The 18,713-nt window shown below is 36.1% G+C and overlaps 1 protein-coding gene across 1 annotated transcript in view; it reads left to right on the top strand.

Annotated features, from left to right (window-relative positions):
• Window positions 1-18,713, top strand: part of DCC (DCC netrin 1 receptor) — a 769,602-nt gene that overhangs the window by 137,455 nt on the left and 613,434 nt on the right. Inside the window, exon 2 of the mRNA XM_059139941.1 lies at window positions 1,372-1,656. Coding sequence (XP_058995924.1) covers window positions 1,372-1,656 — 285 coding nt within the window. The remainder of the gene's footprint in view (window positions 1-1,371; window positions 1,657-18,713) is intronic.

Raw genomic sequence — 18,713 nt, 5'->3', positions numbered from 1 at the left:
TATTTAATTAAATGAACTCTAGAAAATAAAATTGCTAATGTTCTATCAGTGATGGCATAATTCATTCAAATATGTTTATATTTAAAAAGTTTTCACTGTCAAAGCACTAGGGTCATAAATATCCATCTGTTCTGAAACAGGGCAAGATCAAAATATTTTCTACCCTTCTCATGTACAACATCATGATATGGGAGACTTCTCTTTCACTATGCTCATGCTCAGTAATGGTCAATTTATTTTCTTTTTGTCATTTCTTTTTTTTTTTCTTTTTCCTACATTTGCTTAATCATCCATATGAATGCATCTTTTCACATGTTACTGTATATGAACATCACAGTGGTTATACAAGTTGAGTTAGCTCTTATCACATATTACAGCCCATAGAAATGAAAAAAAGTTACCAAAGGAATATTACAGAGTAGATCGCCCAGCCAGGCTGGAAACACAAGCTAATCTAATTCATTTTCTCAGTATACCACAACTATAACTGGCAAATACTGACGATCATTTACCTGAAGCAGTCAACCCAAACAAGAGTGCTCTCTGTTACTATAATTAGGTTAATGTCACCCATTTTATTGAAATTGCTGTAGGCTATGCCATTTGGCCAGTCCTTTGTGAATCTCCTTAACTTCATAATCCTTTATCCAAAGGCATATACTTGGAAGCACATAGGACTAGGATTCAAAAGAACTAGGTGCCTGGCTGGCTCAGTCAGTAGAGCAAGTAACTCTTAATCTCAGGGTCATGAGTTCAAGTCCTACATTATGTTTGGAGTCAACTTAAAAAAAAAACAAACAGGTCTTAGTAGCAGGATGGTGTAAGCTTGTGTGTGGAATTCCATTTCTCTAACTTCATTTTCCTTATATGTAAAATTAGGATGTTCTTGTGTATTCTGTTTATTTTACAAGTCTGTTTTATAAATGAAGAATAACAAAATAATAAGCTTCTAGAGATTAATGGCAATACATTTATCATTTTTTTAGTCAAAGAAACTATTGTAATGTCAGACACATAATGTGGTAAAATATGAAGAGCAAATGAGATAAAATTGTACAAAACATCAAATATAATTTTTTTTCTTAAAGATTTTATTTATTTATTTGACAGAGAGAGAGATCACAAGTAGGCAGAGAGGCAGGCAGAGAGAGAGGGGGAAGCAGGCTTCCTCCTGAGCAGAGAGCCTGATGTGGGGTTCAATCCCAGGACCCTGAGTTCATGACCTGAGCCAAAGGCAGAGTCTAACCCATGAGCCACCCAGGTTCCCCTCAAATATAATTTTTTATAAAGAATACCAATGTGATTATTTTTATTGATGATTATTATGGCTTTTCTAATGCATTTATCCTTCCTTCTTTCTTTTTCCCCTAGGACCACTGAGGTTCCTTTCCCAGACAGAGTCTGTCACAGCTTTCATGGGAGACACAGTGCTACTCAAGTGTGAAGTCATCGGGGAACCTATGCCAACAATACACTGGCAAAAAAACCAACAAGACCTGACTCCTATCCCAGGAGACTCCCGAGTGGTAGTCTTGCCCTCTGGAACCTTGCAGATCAGCCAACTTCAACCGGGGGACATTGGAATCTATCGATGCTTAGCTCGGAATCCAGCCAGCTCAAGAACAGGAAACGAAGCCGAAGTCAGAATTCTGTCAGGTATGGCTGTGCTCTTTATTTTCTTATGAATTATATTCTTTGGAGTCGTTTGAACAACAATGTTCCCTTTAACAAATGCTTTGTAATTGGTTTTAAGTTCTGGGGTTTTGCTTTACATTTTTGTTGTTGTTGTTGTTTGTTTGTTTCTGTCCAAATGAGATATTAGATGAGGGTAAGCCAAAAGCTTTCCATATTCTTCCCAATCTTATAGCTGAAGTTTCCCAAGAAATATATATTTTCTTTATATCTGGCTTTATTCATGGATGCATTCATGCATCCCATTAATACACAATGAGCGCTTCTTTGTGTAAAGCTCACTGCCAAGCATCATTAATGTATTACTTTATTTTCCCCTGATAACATTCTAAGAAGCCATGAATATTATCCCCATTTTCAAAGGATGAAGGTGAGGCTCTGCAAGGTTAAGAATGTTCCCCAAGGGGCATCTGGGTGGCTCGGTGGGTTGAGCCACTGCCTTTGGCTCGGGTCATGATCTCAGGGTCCTGGGATCGAGTCCCGCATCGGGCTCTCTGCTTGGTGGGGAGCCTGCTTCCCTCTCTCCCTCTCTGCCTACTTGTGATCTCTCTCCATCAAATAAATAAATAAAAATCTAAAAAAAAAAAAAAAAAAAAGAATGTTCCCCAGGTTAATACTGAGCATTCATTTCCTCACCAATTCTTATACTCATTTCTGAGAAACACTGTGCTATGTACAGGGATGTAGCAATGATTAAGACTGACCCAGAGCCTGGTTTGTTAGAGTTCTGGGTGAACATGGGCATGTAAATCATTACAATATAGTGGGACTGATACTATGATAAGGAAAGTTGTTTTCCTCTATCTTAATCTTCCTTTCTCTTCTGGCAAATCTAAGACTCTGGGCTCCTTTTCCTCTCCTAAATGACCAGAGGTTAGACTGGAGATTTTCTAACAACTCTTTTCTTGCAATAACTGCTACGATCTTCTATGTAATATCTACTTTCTTATTTCGTTACCCTTGGGGGGTTTATAAAGACTCATTTGTGAGAATCACAAAGAAGACACGCACTTGAGTAGTTGGGACAGACCCCCTATCAAAGCATTGATGTTGGCTTTTGTCTTCACGTGCTCGTGTAGTTATCACAAGCCCTTCAACTAGGCAGAGGGTAACAGTCCTAAGTCTCTTCAAAAGTAAACTGGCAGTTTGAACATTTCCAGGTACTTTGATAAGGACATTTTGAAGCCTCTTTTAATTCTTTTGTGTACTCTTCTCCATCAGTCACATCATGTGACTGATGTGTCAATAATGTGTTAATAATCATCAGCACCACTGTTTCCTTCCATCCACTAGGCAGTGACAGATGCAAATGTAGCATTTATTCCCAACACATGCATGCACTTATTTAGGCATCCATTAGATACACAAAAATTTTAAATATTTATATTCATATGTCCTTAATAATGCATCTAAGTCAATCAGATGGGAAGCCTAGGAAAGCCACATAGCAAATTGGCAAGACTATGTTAGCCTATCTTACTATGACTGAAAGGTGTGTTTTCCAGAGGCATTAAGGGATAAAGTTGGGCTATTAAATATTAAATCTGAAATAGAAAGTTTTGAAAGACACAAACACCAAAACACCATTTACATTTATTCACCTCTTAAGACACTTTTGCATTATAATCTGTGGAGAGTTTATTTAAAGCCAAATTTCATATTATTAATTTGAATAAAATCAAGGATATGTCAGGGTACTTTGGAAGTGTATGGGTATTTTTTTTATCCGAATGGAAATGGAAATTTTTTGAAGTTATTACAGCTAATGAGAAGTTTTCTTGAAGTTCTATGAATTCAAATATAAACTTTAAAAAGAACTTATGAGGTGAGGTAATAAACACACACACACATTATTGTCTTACTTGGTTAAGCCTGTTTTCTATGCTACTGATCATGTAAAATATCTACTGAAGGAGCATATGTTTGTCCAATTTATCACTGAGTTTACAAGTTGTTTTAGAGGTCAAATACACAAATCCACAAGTACAAAATTGAGTGAGAGAATGAATGGATGGATGGATGGATGGTAATTCCAGTTTCTTTTAATTGCCATTTATGATTTTCTCATTTTTAAAATCTTGCTAATCCTTTCTGAATTGATACCTGTTTTCTGTAAGTATCAATATGAGGAAGTAATAAATTACATAGAGAGATGACCCACTCTCTATTCTAATGCTTATTTAATCACATAAGATGGAATTAGTTAAAATAGGAAACCACCAAACTTATAAGTATTAAAGTGGTATCTGAATAGTCACCATTCTTTAAAAAATATATATTCTTCTTCATGGTCATTTAAGTACTATCTTGATTGAAGTTATCTGTTTTTGTGTTAGTTTGAAACATAAATGCTAATGTGTGTAGAGAGTTATCTAGTACTAATTAATATATAATTTGATATTCTTATTGAAGTTTATGTAAAGTAAAAGTTGTCCCATTTATATATCAAGTGCTTGATATCACCAAATAACTGAGATCCATTAAATTCAAAGTTTAAGAATCAAATAGTTATTTTGAAATGGTGCTATTCAGTGAGCATTTTCAGTTTATTTACTAAATAAATGAATACATCATTCAACAAACTTTTGAGTGAATTTAATATACCTGCCATCATGCTGGTTCTTAGGAATCCAAACTTCAGAGACTGTGCCCTAAAACAGCAATAACGTAGTGGGGAAAACATGGGGCATGTGGATGGCTCATAGGTTAAGCGTCTGCCTTCAACTCAGGTCATGATGCCAGGGTTCTGGGATTGAGCCCTGTATCAGGCTCCCTACTCAGTGGGGAGCCTGCTTCTCCCTCTCCCTTTGCTTACTCCTCCCCCTGCATGTGCTTATTTCTTATTGTCTGTCAAATTAAAAAAATAAAATCTTAAAAAAACCAACCAAACAAACTAACAAACAAAACCCCAAAAAGACAAAGAAAATGGACTATGCTGTGAAGGAAGAAATGTAGTGGCATCCCCTCACATAGAAATGCCAGGTGCCAGTTTTGAAAGGCAAGCAAATGTACCCCAGGTCAGAAGACCAGCATCAGCACAGCATAGAGAAAGGAGACATCATAGCTTTTCAGGGGACCTGCACTTAGTCTTTTTTTAATTTATTTTTTAATTAACAATTAATGTATTATGTGTTTCAGGGGTTCAGGTCTGTGAATCATCAGTCTTACATAATTCACAGCACTCACCATAGCACATAGACTCCCCAATGTCCATCACCCCACCACCCTATCCCTGCCTCCCATTCTCCCCCCACCCCCAGCAGCCCTCAGTTTGTTTCTGAGATTAAGAGTTTCTTATGGTTTATCTACCTCCCCGGTCCCATCTTGTTTCATTTTTCCTTCCCTTCCCCCCCAAACCCCCACCCTGCCTCTCAAATTCCTCATATCAGAGAGATCATATGATAATTGTCTTTCTTTGATAGACTTATTACACTTAACATAATACACTCTAGTTCTATCCACATTGTTGCAATGGCAAGATTTGGGGGGTTTTTGATGGTTACATAGTATTCCATTATATATAATGGAATACTATATACTATATATATATATATATACACACACACATACATGTAGATATAAAAATATACATATATATATTTTTTAATTTTTTATTTTTTATAAACATATATTTTTATCCCCAGGGGTACAGGTCTGTGAATCACCAGGTTTACACTCTTCACAGCACTCACCAAAGCACATACCCTCCCCAATGTCCATAATCCCACCCCCTTCTCCCAACCCCCCTCCCCCCAGCAACCCTTAGTTTGTTCTGTGAGATTAAGAGTCACTTATGGTTTGTCTCCCTCCCAATTCCATCTTGTTTCATTGATTCTTCTTCTATATATATATTTTTTAAGATTTTATTTTTATTTATTTGACAGACAGAGATCACAAGTAGACAGAGAGGCAGGCAGAGAGAGAGGGGGAAGCAGGCTCCCTGCTGAGCGGAGAGCCCACTGTGGGCCTTGATCCCAGGACCCTGGGATCATGACCTGAGCCGAAAGCAGAGGCTTAAACCACTGAGCCAACCAGGTGCCCTATATATATATTTTTATATATCCTATATATAGGATACATGCAAACATGTTATGGTTACATAGTATATATAGTATTCCATTATATAATATATATATATATATATATATATATAAGATATTATATATAATCTTTATCCATTCACTTGATGGACATCTAGGTTCTTTCCATAGTTTGGCTATCGTGGACATTGCTGCTATAAACACTCAGGTGCACGTGCCCTTTTGGATCACTACATTTGTATCTTTAGGTAGATACCCAATATGCACTTAGTCTTTTTAACAAGGTCATAGGGCACAGGAAGTGTTGGAGGGGACGAACTGGAGGTAAGGAAGATAAATTGAAGGGAGGGAGATAAGGTAGAATTCTCTGTTTGCCTCTCTCTCTACCTCCTCACCCAGCTCTCTCAAATTAATTAATTAATTAACCAATTGCCCTGATTCACAAACAAGAGGTTTTTCTGAGCATGTGTGGAAGCCAGACCTATATCCTATGAGTGTAAAGTCACAAGATTCATCTCCATTCCATGGAGAGAACTGACCCATGGTGGTATCAAACGGGATTCAGAAATGAAGATGAGGGAAGAGACCTTCATTAAGGATAAGTCTTGGAAACACATCACATAAGGCATATGAGGGAGAGGGTGGAAACCAGGCTCAGTAAAAGTGAGGCAGTGGCATATTTCTCTGAGATTGGGTATGGAACAGTGGTGCTACTGTGTTCAAAATAAATTGCAAACTTTTAAATGTCATACTTGCTTAAGATTTCCTCATAACATTTTATATTTTTCAGATTAAATGCATAATTCTTTCATTCAAAGGTAGGGAAATCAGTAACTAATTTAATTTGACTGATGTTTTAAGACAGAAATTGAATTCTTGCTTATTAGGAATTGTATGTTTTTAACAGAGTAATTTAGTATTAAATTGTCGCAAAGGGTTTTTTTGGGGGAAATAACGGTAATACAACACTAAGTAAGATCGAGATGGTTTGAAGTATTTTGTTGCACGTGATGGGGAATGTATGAGGTATTGTGGGGCCCCTGGGATTGTCAGGTTTGCTTTATTCAGTTCTCATGACATCTGAGTGCCAAGCAGTAGATTGAATTGCTGAATTATAAATCTGCTTTGGGCGCTAGGTTGACTAAAATAACTGGCCCATCCACTGAAACTCTTATTTCAGTTTTCTTAATGGCCTAATTGAATTGATCAATTGGTAATTCAATCTATTGTGCATTCGTTTAACTGCAATTAAATGACTCTGGGTCCTGGATAGACCTGAACTCTAAATCTCTGTATAATTTAGAAGCATTGGCTTTTAATGGAATCAATTGGACTAAAGGTATATTTTGAATGATTTTTCTCTATAATATTTATTTTTATTGAAAGGCATTTTAATGGAAACATTTCAAACTTCATATTACTTAAAGGAAAACTATTTTATTTAGTTTTAAAGCAAACAGTTTCAGAATTGTGTCCATGACCAAGAATTTATTATTGATGGGTACATAAAACTATTTAGTTTGACTAAGTATTATTTATATTATAAAATTAATTACATTTTGCTTTGTTTTATAATTTTTGCAGAATAACAGTTTGTAGGAAAAAACAAAGACGACACATTCTTTGTTTTGAAATTAACCATTGAGCCAGACAATTCACTTATGTAACCATATGAATAACATAAGGCTGGGAATGGTAAATTCAGGTAAACATCTAGTTCCAAATCAGCACAGACAAACAATAAGTCAGTTCTAGGTGGAAAATTTCCAGACTCCTTGTAGAGATGATTCCTTTGCCAGATATTCAGGAGGTAACCATTTGTAGAATGATAGCAGATGATAAATCTGGAATGTGAAGTTGGACCTGTTTTATGGAGAATCTTGTATCCCATTTTTAGGAATTTAGGCTTGATTCTATTCACCTTATTGATGGCTGGGAATCCTTGAAAGTTTTTAAATAAGATATATTATGATATAAACATACACACAGAAAAGCAGAAATAAGAAAGTGAAGAGCAAATCAGATTAATGTATTACTGATATTTTTGTATCATCCTTAATGTTTTTCACTGTACTAAAGGATTTTTCCATAGTTTGCTGCTTCTTTCTTTTTCTTTTTTTTTGGGGGGGGTGGCTAGCTTTGAGTGAAACTATTTCTTATGCCAGGCTATAAACAGAACACTGTTAACCTTTCATAGATCTAAGTTGGATAAAATGGTTTCCTCTGCTTCTCTCTTATATGTACATACAAAAGAATGAAATATAAGACTATATTATATTTGAACCAAGTGAAGTCCATGTTTCCTAAATATTTTAGACTTAATTCAGACTGCATGAAGGAGTCAGTATATGGACGACCACACTCCATTTCATATTGAGTTAATATTGCTCTATTGAGCTATTATTATAATAAGTTGCTATAAACATGGAGTATGATACCAGACTAAGTATAAATCTCAGTCATACCATGTACTAGTGGTGCAATTTAGGGCAGGTTACTTAATCTAAATCTTAATTTATTTTGCAAAATGTAGAGAGTAATGTCACATATTTCTTAGGGTGGTTATGAGGTTTTAACTTAATAAGCCAAATACAATTTCTAGAATTGCTAAGTCCTTAGTAACTATTATAGTTACTTTCATATTTTAGAAGTTCTGGTCTAAAATAATTTGATTCTCATGTCAAGATTATTTATCTGAGAGTAAATTAGCTGATTTTTATTCTGGATATCTAAGTGTTCCTTTTTTAGTGGTAGTTATATATATTTTATGCTATTTACCCACAATACTGTGTTTCTGCTTTTGCTTTTCATATCTATTAAAAGGCAAAGTATACTCACCTATTTCTTCTCTAGTAGTGCATTGATACATGATTTTCACCCTAAAGTTTACATCAACATCATTTTGTTTGTTAGGCAAAATTTTGCAAAAGACACTGGCTTAGAAATAAGGGTTAGAAGAATAAATAAGACTTCTGTATTTTATCTTTATTAGCAATTACCAATTCACTGAATCTTCTTAAAATCCTTAGTTTCCTTATTTGTTAAGAGAAGAGGTTGGCCTAGAACAGGCTTTCCAAATTTGCTCACTACCAGGGCTCTCATTTATTATTTTATTCCACATTCATCTCCAACTGCACTTTTGTAATCACAGTGCTTAAGAGTCCAAGTTTGCTTGACAAACTCTGATTATTAAAAACTAGGGGCACCTGTGTCGTTCAGTCAGTTGTGCTCAGGTCATGATCTCATGTTTGTCAGATCAAGCTCCACTGGATTTGGAACCTGATTAAGATTCTCGCTATGGGGGTGCCTGGGTGGCTCAGTGGGTTAAGCCTCTGCCTTCAGCTCGGGTCATGGTCCCGGGGTCCTGGGATTGAGCCCCACATCGGGCTTTCTGCTCAGCAGGGAGCCTGCTTCCCTTCCTCTCTCTCTGCCTACTTGTGATCTCCCTCTGTCAAATAGATAAATAAAAATCTTAAAAAAAAAAAAAAAAAGATTCTCGCTATGGGGAAAAAAAAAATTCTCTGTTTGCCTCTCTACCTCCCCACCCAGCTCTCTCAAATTAATTAATTAATTAATTAGCCAATTGCCCTGACTCACAAACAAAAGGTTTTTCTGAGTATGTGTGGAAGCCAGACCTATAACCTATGAATGTAAAGTCACAAAAATTAATGAAGGGACTGGTAGAGCTTCCTTCTCTGGTCTTGCTTGATACCAGTTTATTCCCAGAGCATAAAAAAGACATATTTAGTCATGAGTCATATATATATATATATATATATATGTGTGTGTGTGTGTGTGTGTGTGTGTGTGTGTGTGTGTGTGTATACGTGTATATATATATTTAACATATATTTAACAAAACTAAGAGTTAGAGTAGGGGGATCCAGGTGGCTTAGTGGGTTAAGTGTCTGTCTTTGGCTTTAATCATGATCCCAAGATTCTGGGATTGAGCCTTGCGCCTGCTCAGTGGAGAGCCTTCTTTACTCTTTCCTCCTTGCTTGTGCGCTCTCTAGCTATCTCTGTCGCCATCTCTCTCTCTCTCTCAAATAAATAAAATCTTTTAAAAAAAAGACCTTAAAAATTCTTAAAAAATAAAAACAATTTAAAAATTATAGAATAAATAATTACTTTTCTAGAAAATTTTAAATGCCACTTTATGCATTTATATAAATTATGAAGATTTCTGGGTTCCCTAAACTAACTTCGACACATCATAACGATAGCGTTTGTTTTCTGGGACTCTACTGTCAGCTGTAAAATTACAAAAAAAAAATTGCACTATAAATGAAAAACCATTTCCTTCAACTCTGCTACAAAATGAAACTGATAGACTCAAAATTTGCCTGTGAGACAGAAGGGATATAACCATATGCCAATGATAAGAATAGACACTCCGCTTTCATCTTCCAAACTCTATCTACAAATAGCAGTATGTGTGTGTACATGGAGAAAGAAGGAGGAAATATGAGCAGATGTAGGAATATTTACAGAGAGGGAATGTCATTTTTAGTACTGAATTGGTGTAAATGAGGAAGGGAAGTAATAGAATCGTGGAGTGATGACTACTAGCTCCTGAGAAATGGTTCTCTTCTTCTCTGTTCAAAGCTCCTTGGCTTTCAGCCAGATGGAGTTTTTTTCCTTTTTGATTAAATAAATTTTGATTCCTGTGATCAGTCTGGATTAGGTTGGTTTTTAATAAAAGACACTCTAAATACAGAGTTAGAAGGAGTTTGATGGAATTTTTCACTCAGAGCACATATTACACCTGCTTGTGTTTGAAGACACAGGGTACCTGCTGAATTTCCTGAAACAGAACTAGATGGGGGATGACTAAGGAGCCAGCAGGTGAACAGTTGGGCAGCTTGAAATTGAGGATGCAGACAGGAAACTCACTCTGTGAAAGTTAAATTAATTTGTAAATCTTAAGACTGGGAAGAAATCAAACAGAATACCTGACGGTAGCCTGCAGTGTCCTTTCATTTCCAATTGGAAAAGTGTTTGATATTCCATTGAGGCAGTCATTTAATAAAGGAAACCAAAGAATATACAACAAGGAAAAAAAAAAAGGTTTTGCATTCAGAAAGCATAGAACGTAAGAGCAAGTACTGGTTATTTTGAGGAAGATAGTTATTAAGTTGTGAAAACTGGTCTTTCTTGCTTTTCATTCTTTCTTTTTTTTTTTTTTCTGACACAGATGCCAGTAGTCCATAATTAAATTTCTCTCTTCCTCAGTTATTCTTTATTTTTATGCATATAAGTTCAGAGTTGAGATTCATGAACAGTAATGGAAGAAAATGGCCCCATGAAAAGAAAGTCGTGGTCATTACTGGGTGAGCTTGTGTTCCACTATGCAGGGAATAGGGTCAGGCAGATCTAGTGTCCTAGAATAATTATAAAGAGAGTTACCTTTCACTCTAAATTGTACCCAGTGTTGGATGATATATGTAGTGAGTCTGGTTATCTATGATGAGGTAAGACAAAATCAGGTGGTCTTGATATGTATGGGACAACCTGGGAATAAAGAGTCAAATTTAGCTTCTCATTGGCCTCACAGACTCAGTTAATATGGCCCATGTAACATCTAATAGAAACTTTTTTTTTTTTCATTGAAATGCCCTAAAATGGAAAATACTCTCTCTCTCTTCCTTTACAGTGTGCCTTCTCCATGAGGTTTTGGGTAATTAGGCCTGAAGACAGTTGAGTTACTATTTCTAAATATGTGAAGTGTAGATAAATGTGTCAGGTTTTTTGATCCAAAATACTGCTTGACTTTTTTTTTTTTTAAGATTTTTATTTATTTATTGGACAGACAGAGATCACAAGTAGGCAGAGAAGCAGGCAGAGAGAGAGGAGGAAACAGGCTCCCTGCTGAGCAGAGAGCCTGATGTGGGGCTCGATTCCAGGACCCTGGGATCATGACCTGAGCCAAAGGCAGAAGCTTTAACCCACTGAGCCACCCAGGCACCCCTACTGCTTGACTTTTAATAATCTATTGCTGAAAGACAGTGACTGTAAATACGTAAGTTTTTCACTGCCTTCACAAATGAAAGTAATAATAACAATAACGATAGCAATACGAAGAAGAAGAAAGAGGAAGAATGACATCCACCTTTTCTTTCTTTCTTTTTTTTTTTTTTTAGTAGGCTCCACGCCTGGAGCCTAACACAGGGCTTGAACTCATGACCCTGATATCAAACATCAACTGAGACCAAAAGTCAGACACTTAACTGACTGAGCCACCCAAGCACCTCTACTTGATCAATTACTATTTCAAGGATGCAAAACTATTCCCTTGTTGAAAGGAAATGGGCTTGAATGTCTCAGGAGATAGGCTAATTTGTTTGAACCATCTAGATTAGTTCTCAAAGATTGGTCTGGGGATCCTTAGTGTTTCTCAAAATGCTTTTAGGAGATCTGCAGAGTCAAACCTATTTTAATGATAATACAATTTTTTGTATTGTTTTGCCATGTTGACTCAGAATACCTTTCATGAAGCAGTAAAATTTATTACCTTTATTAATTCTCAATCCTTAAGTTCATATATTTTTTAGTATTCTAAGTATCAAAAGAGGATATATATAAAGAATGTCTAAGTGCATTAGTTTTTGATTTTTGCGATCATCAGAGTTTCAAACTGAATTAGCTCTTTTTTTTTTTTTTTTTTTTTAATGGAACTCCATTTTTACTTGAAAAGGCAATCAACAGAAAAACCAGAGCTATTCAGACATGGGTATTAGTTAGACATTTTCTGAAAAATGAACAAAGTGAACCAGTCAGTTTAAGGAAAATAGTATCTGCCACCAAGGCTTTCAGGCTTTTAAGTTAAAACTGAAATTTGGAAAACTTGTATCTGCCACTAGGAGCTTGACATCATCACAACATTAAAAGGCCTTTCTGATGGGATTGGTGATGATAGTAACAAATGGGATGTTTTGATACTGTGTAATGAAATACGCCAACATTAGGAAGATCTGTCTAATTCCCTGTGCCATCCCAAAGGATGATACATTGATGGGTCAGTATCACGCATGGGTAAACAGATCTATACAAAATGAAAGATACGGCAACAGATTTTTATATAACAGTGCAAAATGTTTGTCAATATGGGGTCAGATTCCACATTACAACTAACTTTCAAGGAACTATTTATTGGTGTTAGTGTTAAAGGATAAAGTTGACAATTATTTGAAAATGCTATTAAAATACACTTTCCATTCCCAACTATTTGTTTGACATCGGATTATTTTCATAGAACACAAACAAATCAACATATCAGAACAAAGTGAATGCAGAAAGTAACACAACAGCCTAGTTATTCTCAATTAAACTACTCATTAAAAAATTCACAAAACTCAGGGTGCTTGGCTGGCTCAGTCAGTAAACATGTGATTCTTGATTCTGGAGTTATAAGTTCAAGCCCCATTTTGGGTGTAGAAATTATTTAAAACCAAACTCTTTAAAAAATATATAAAAATATGAAGTAGTACCTGTCTTCTAATATTTTTATATTATTTTAAAAAATGCATATATTATGGTAAGTTATAAATAAAAATTCAATAAATATTTTAAAAAGTCTCTCAATTTTGACTTTTAGTATGGTAAATATTTATGGCTATAACCTACAGAAAGAAAAATTCTTTGGAGTCCTTGATAGATTTTAAGAGTACACATGTTTCTGTAACCAAACAGTTGTGAGATCCACAGTCTATATCATGATTCATTTTCCTAATGATTATAGATTAATCCTCTCCAACTCAGACAACAGATGAAGCTAAACAGGCCAAATTTTCCATTTAAAAACTTAGAAAGGGAGGAAGGAATGAAGGAAGGTAGGCAGGCCGGACAGCATATGCAACGGTAACATGTTGCCATAAGGTGATTTTACACTTGAAATGAAACTTGTGTATGTCAGAGATCAGTATCCCTGTAAGGACTTTTTTCCCTCTAGTTACATACTATACCCGCTTGCTCTCTGAGATTAGCTCTTTTGCCACCAGGATGACGATGAAATCAGGTCAGATGGAGAGGCCTGCTGATATTCCTCACCCCCAAAAGGAAGTAGCTAAACTGATTCTTACTCTAAGCAAATCTGACTGGTTGTAATCAATTTAGAAAAACTGTTGTATGATTTTTTTTTGCATCACTTCCGTGAACATGATATGAAGGAGGTCTGCTTTTTTTTGTTGTTTGTTTGTTTTTAATTTAAAAAAAAATTGACAGAGGGAAAACTATCCATTTTCGATTTTAAATCTATTGCCAAATGTGTTTTCTCGAGTCTGCCCTGGCATTTCCCTCCCCTTTTTATTTTAAAACATACAGAACATACATAAAAGCATATGAAACACGTGTAGTTTAAAGAATAAATATAAAATGACCATTTGTATACTTACCTACCCAGTTTATGAAATAGAGTATTGCAAACTGGTATTCTAATGCCATTTCCTGAGATGAAATCATACTCATTAATTAACTGGAAAAAATTGCCATGTTCAGCTGAACAATTTCATTTGGATCTGAATAGTCAATGCCCATATAGCAAGAACAAAACTGATTTCTATATTTCCTAATTCCATCATAGTCGCATTAAAATCAATTTAGTTAACAAAAGAGTCATGACCTAGAATTTCAAGTTTGCTCTTTTTAGGGCTTTTGTATCTATACCACTTTAGAGCTTAGAGAGAAAACTTTCATCTGTTCTTAAATATATGTCTTCTATTTTAATCATTCATTTTTATAATTTCCTTGTTCCTTGTATAATTATCCTTCACCTTGCAACACTAGAATTTAACAGAACTCCCTACTCTAAAAATAATATGTCTTTATAAAAACCTTTGAAAATAGAGAAAAATCCAAAGATGTAAATAAAAACCACTCATGATTCTGTCATACAAAGATAACCTTGGCAATTATATGTCTATCCCCCCTCTTTTAAAACATAAATCTATTTTTTTGACACTCCTCTTAAAATAGAACCACATTTTTAAGGGAGAAAAATAAGGCAAATAGCTATTGCTACATAAGAAAACACTTCAAAATTTAGTGACTTGAAATAATTTATTCTCTCTTATAATCCTGCAGTGTATGTCAACAGTTCCTCTGTTGGTTTCACTTGACTCCCTTGTGTATGTTTGGCTGAAGTGGAAGGTTCAAGATGGCCTCAGTCACATGTCTGTCAATTGGTGCTGGTTTTGGTTTGGGGGTCTCATTTATCCTCCATGTGCCTTCAGGTCACTAGACTAAGATGCTGGTCTCAGAAAGAGTCATGACAGAAACTGTAAGACCTCTTGAGGTCTTGACTCCGGAGCTCATACAGTATGAACCCCACCAAAACACAACATAGGGTCAGGCCAGATTTAAATCCTGAGGAATTAGACCCTCCATTCTGGATTAGAGGAACTCAAACAATTTGTGAGCTTATTTAATCCATCACAATGTTGTGAAATATATGAACTACTTACTTTTAAAGAAAATTTCTATTAGCTTTCTTGGGAACTTCCATAATATTAGACTTTATGAGGTTATATATTTATAGAGAATTATCTTTGGAGAAATAAGACCAAATTTCTCTGCCAATAGCTGACATTTTTACACCTATCATCAGGCCACAAACCCTAATGCCTCCAATGAAGCTACAAAGATAATAAACATAGATGAAATGGGCCAGGCAGAAATTGAAGTTGTCTGGAATATATATGCTCTGTCTAAAAAAGTAATAGCCGATGGTTATTCTGTGGCAATATGAGCCCAGTGATGCCTGAACCACTGATATTTTAAGATAAAGACAAAATCTCAGTGAGTTAAAGTTATTTTGTGTATCTTCATAAATTGATTTGAAAGTATTTATGGGAAGACAGGAGACCTGGAAAGGTGAGAATAATACACTGCCTGACATCAAAACTCATTAGAAAGCAACAACAGTAAAGATTCTATGATATCGGCAAATAATAGTCAAACAGATCAATGGAACAAAATAGGGCACCCAGAAATAGACCCACTTAGATGGTCAACTGATCTTTCACAAAGGAAAAAAATCAAGTCAACGGAGGAAGGATAGCCTTTCCAACAAATGGTGCTGGAACAATTGGACATTCATATGCAACAAAACAAAACAAAATAAACCTCTAGTCACAGAAGTTCTTTTCTTTTTTTTTTTAAATAATTTTTTATTTTTTATAAACATATATTTTTATCCCCAGGGGTACAGAGCAGTGAATCACCAGGTTTACACACTTCACAGCACATACCCTCCCCAATGTCCATAATACCACCCCCTTCTCCCAAACCCCCTCCCCCCAGCAACCCTCAGTTTGTTTTGTGAGATTAAGAGTCACTTATGGTTTGTCTCCCTCCCAATCCCATCTTGTTTCATTTATTCTTCTCGTACCCACTTAAGCCCCCATGTTGCATCACCACTTCCTCATATCAGGGAGATCATATGATAGTTGTCTTTCTCCGCTTGACTTATTTCGCTAAGCATGATACACTCTAGTTCCATCCACGTTGTTGCAAATGGCAAGATTTCATTTCTTTTGATGGCTGCATAGTATTCCATTGTGTATATATACCACATCTTCTTGATCCATTCATCTGTTGATGGACATCTAGGTTCTTTCCATAGTTTGGCTATTGTGGACATTGCTGCTATAAACATTCGGGTGCACGTGCCCCTTCGGATCACTACGTTTGTATCTTTAGGGTAAATACCCAATAGTGCAATTGCTGGGTCATAGGGCAGTTCTATTTTCAAAATTTTGAGGAACCTCCATGCTGTTTTCCAGAGTGGCTGCACCAGCTTGCATTCCCACCAACAGTGTAGGAGGGTTCCCCTTTCTCCGCATCCTCTCCAGCATCTGTCATTTCCTGACTTGTTGATTTTAGCCATTCTGACTGGTGTGAGGTGGTATCTTATTGTGGTTTTGATTTGTATTTCCCTGATGCCGAGTGATATGAAGCACTTTTTCATGTGTCTGTTGGCCATCTGGATGTCTTCTTTGCAGAAATGTCTGCTCAAGTCCTCTGCCCATTTCTTGATTGGATTATTTGTTCTTTGGGTGTTGAGTTTGCTAAGTTCTTTATAGACTCTGGACACTAGTCCTTTATCTGATATGTCGTTTGCAAATATCTTCTCCCATTCTGTCAGTTCTCTTTTGATTTTGTTCACTGTTTCCTTTGCTGTGCAAAAGCTTTTGATCTTGATGAAATCCCAATAGTTCATTTTTGCCCTTGCTTCCCTTGCCTTTGGCGTTGTTCCTAGGAAGATGTTGCTGCGGCTGAGGTCGAAGAGGTTGCTGCCTGTGTTCTCCTCAAGGATTTTGATGGATTCCTTTCGCACATTGAGGTCCTTCATCCATTTTGAGTCTATTTTCGTGTGTGGTGTAAGGAAATGGTCCAATTTCATTTTTCTGCATGTGGCTGTTCAATTTTCCCAGCACCATTTATTGAAGAGGCTGTCTTTTTTCCATTGGACATTCTTTCCTGCTTTGTCGAAGATTAGTTGACCATAGAGTTGAGGGTCTATTTCTGGGCTCTCTATTCTGTTCCATTGATCTATGGGTCTGTTTTTGTGCCAGTACCATGCTGTCTTGATGATGACAGCTTTGTAATAGAGCTTGAAGTCCGGGATTGTGATGCCACCAACGTTGGCTTTCTTTTTCAATATCCCTTTGGCTATTCGAGGTCTTTTCTGGTTCCATATAAATTTTAGAATTATTTGTTCCATTTCTTTGAAAAAGATGGATGGTACTTTGATAGGAATTGCATTAAATGTGTAGATTGCTTTAGGTAGCATAGACATTTTCACAATATTTATTCTTCCAATCCAGGAGCATGGAACATTTTTCCATTTCTTTGTGTCTTCCTCAATTTCTTTCATGAGTACTTTATAGTTTTCTGAGTATAGATTCTGTGTCTCTTTGGTTAGGTTTATTCGTAGGTATCTTATGGTTTTGGGTGCAATTGTAAATGGGATTGACTCCTTAATTTCCCTTTCTTCTGCCTTGCTGTTGGTGTAGAGAAATGCAACTGATTTCTGTGCATTGATTTTATATCCTGACACTTTACTGAATTCCTGTATAAGTTCTAGCAGTTTTGGAGTGGAGTCTTTTGGGTTTTCCACATATAGTATCATATCATCTGCGAAGAGTGATAATTTAACTTCTTCTTTGCCGATTTGGATGCCTTTAATTTCCTTTTGTTGTCTGATTGCTGAAGCTAGGACCTCTAGTACTATGTTGAATAGCAGTGGTGATAATGGTCATCCCTGCCGTGTTCCTGACCTTAGCGGAAAAGCTTTCAGTTTTTCTCCATTGAGAATGATATTTGCGGTGGGTTTTTCATAGATGGGTTTGATGATATTGAGGTATGTGCCCTCTATCCCTACACTTTGAAGAGTTTTGATCAGGAAGGGATGCTGTACTTTGTCAAATGCTTTTTCAGCATCTATTGAGAGTATCATATGGTTCTTGTTCTTTCTTTTATTGATGTGTTGTATCACATTGACTGATTTGTGGATGTTGAACCAACCTTGCAGCCCTGGAATAAATCCCACTTGGTCGTGGTGAATAATCTTTTTAATGTACTGTTGAATCCTATTGGCTAGTATTTTGTTGAGTATTTTCACATCTGTGTTCATCAAGGATATTGGTCTATAGCTCTCTTTTTTGATGGGATCCTTGTCTGGTTTTGGGATCAAGGTGATGCTGGCCTCATAAAATGAGTTTGGAAGTTTTCCTTCCATTTCTATTTTTTGGAACAGTTTTAGGAAATAGGAATTAGTTCTTCTTTAAATGTTTGGTAGAATTCCCCCGGGAAGCCGTCTGGCCCTGGGCTTTTGTTTGTTTGGAGATTTTTAATGACTGTTTCAATCTCCTTACTGGTTATGGGTCTGTTCAGGCTTTCTATTTCTTCCTGGTTCAGTTGTGGTAGTTTATATGTTTCTAGGAATGCATCCATTTCTTGCAGATTGTCAAATTTATTGGCGTA

The sequence above is a fragment of the Mustela lutreola genome, chromosome 11 (assembly GCF_030435805.1).
Source record: "Mustela lutreola isolate mMusLut2 chromosome 11, mMusLut2.pri, whole genome shotgun sequence".
In the NCBI taxonomy this organism is placed as follows: domain Eukaryota; kingdom Metazoa; phylum Chordata; class Mammalia; order Carnivora; family Mustelidae; genus Mustela; species Mustela lutreola.
The sequence above is the reverse complement of the archived record's forward strand: the minus strand, read 5'-3'. Positions and strand labels throughout refer to the sequence as shown.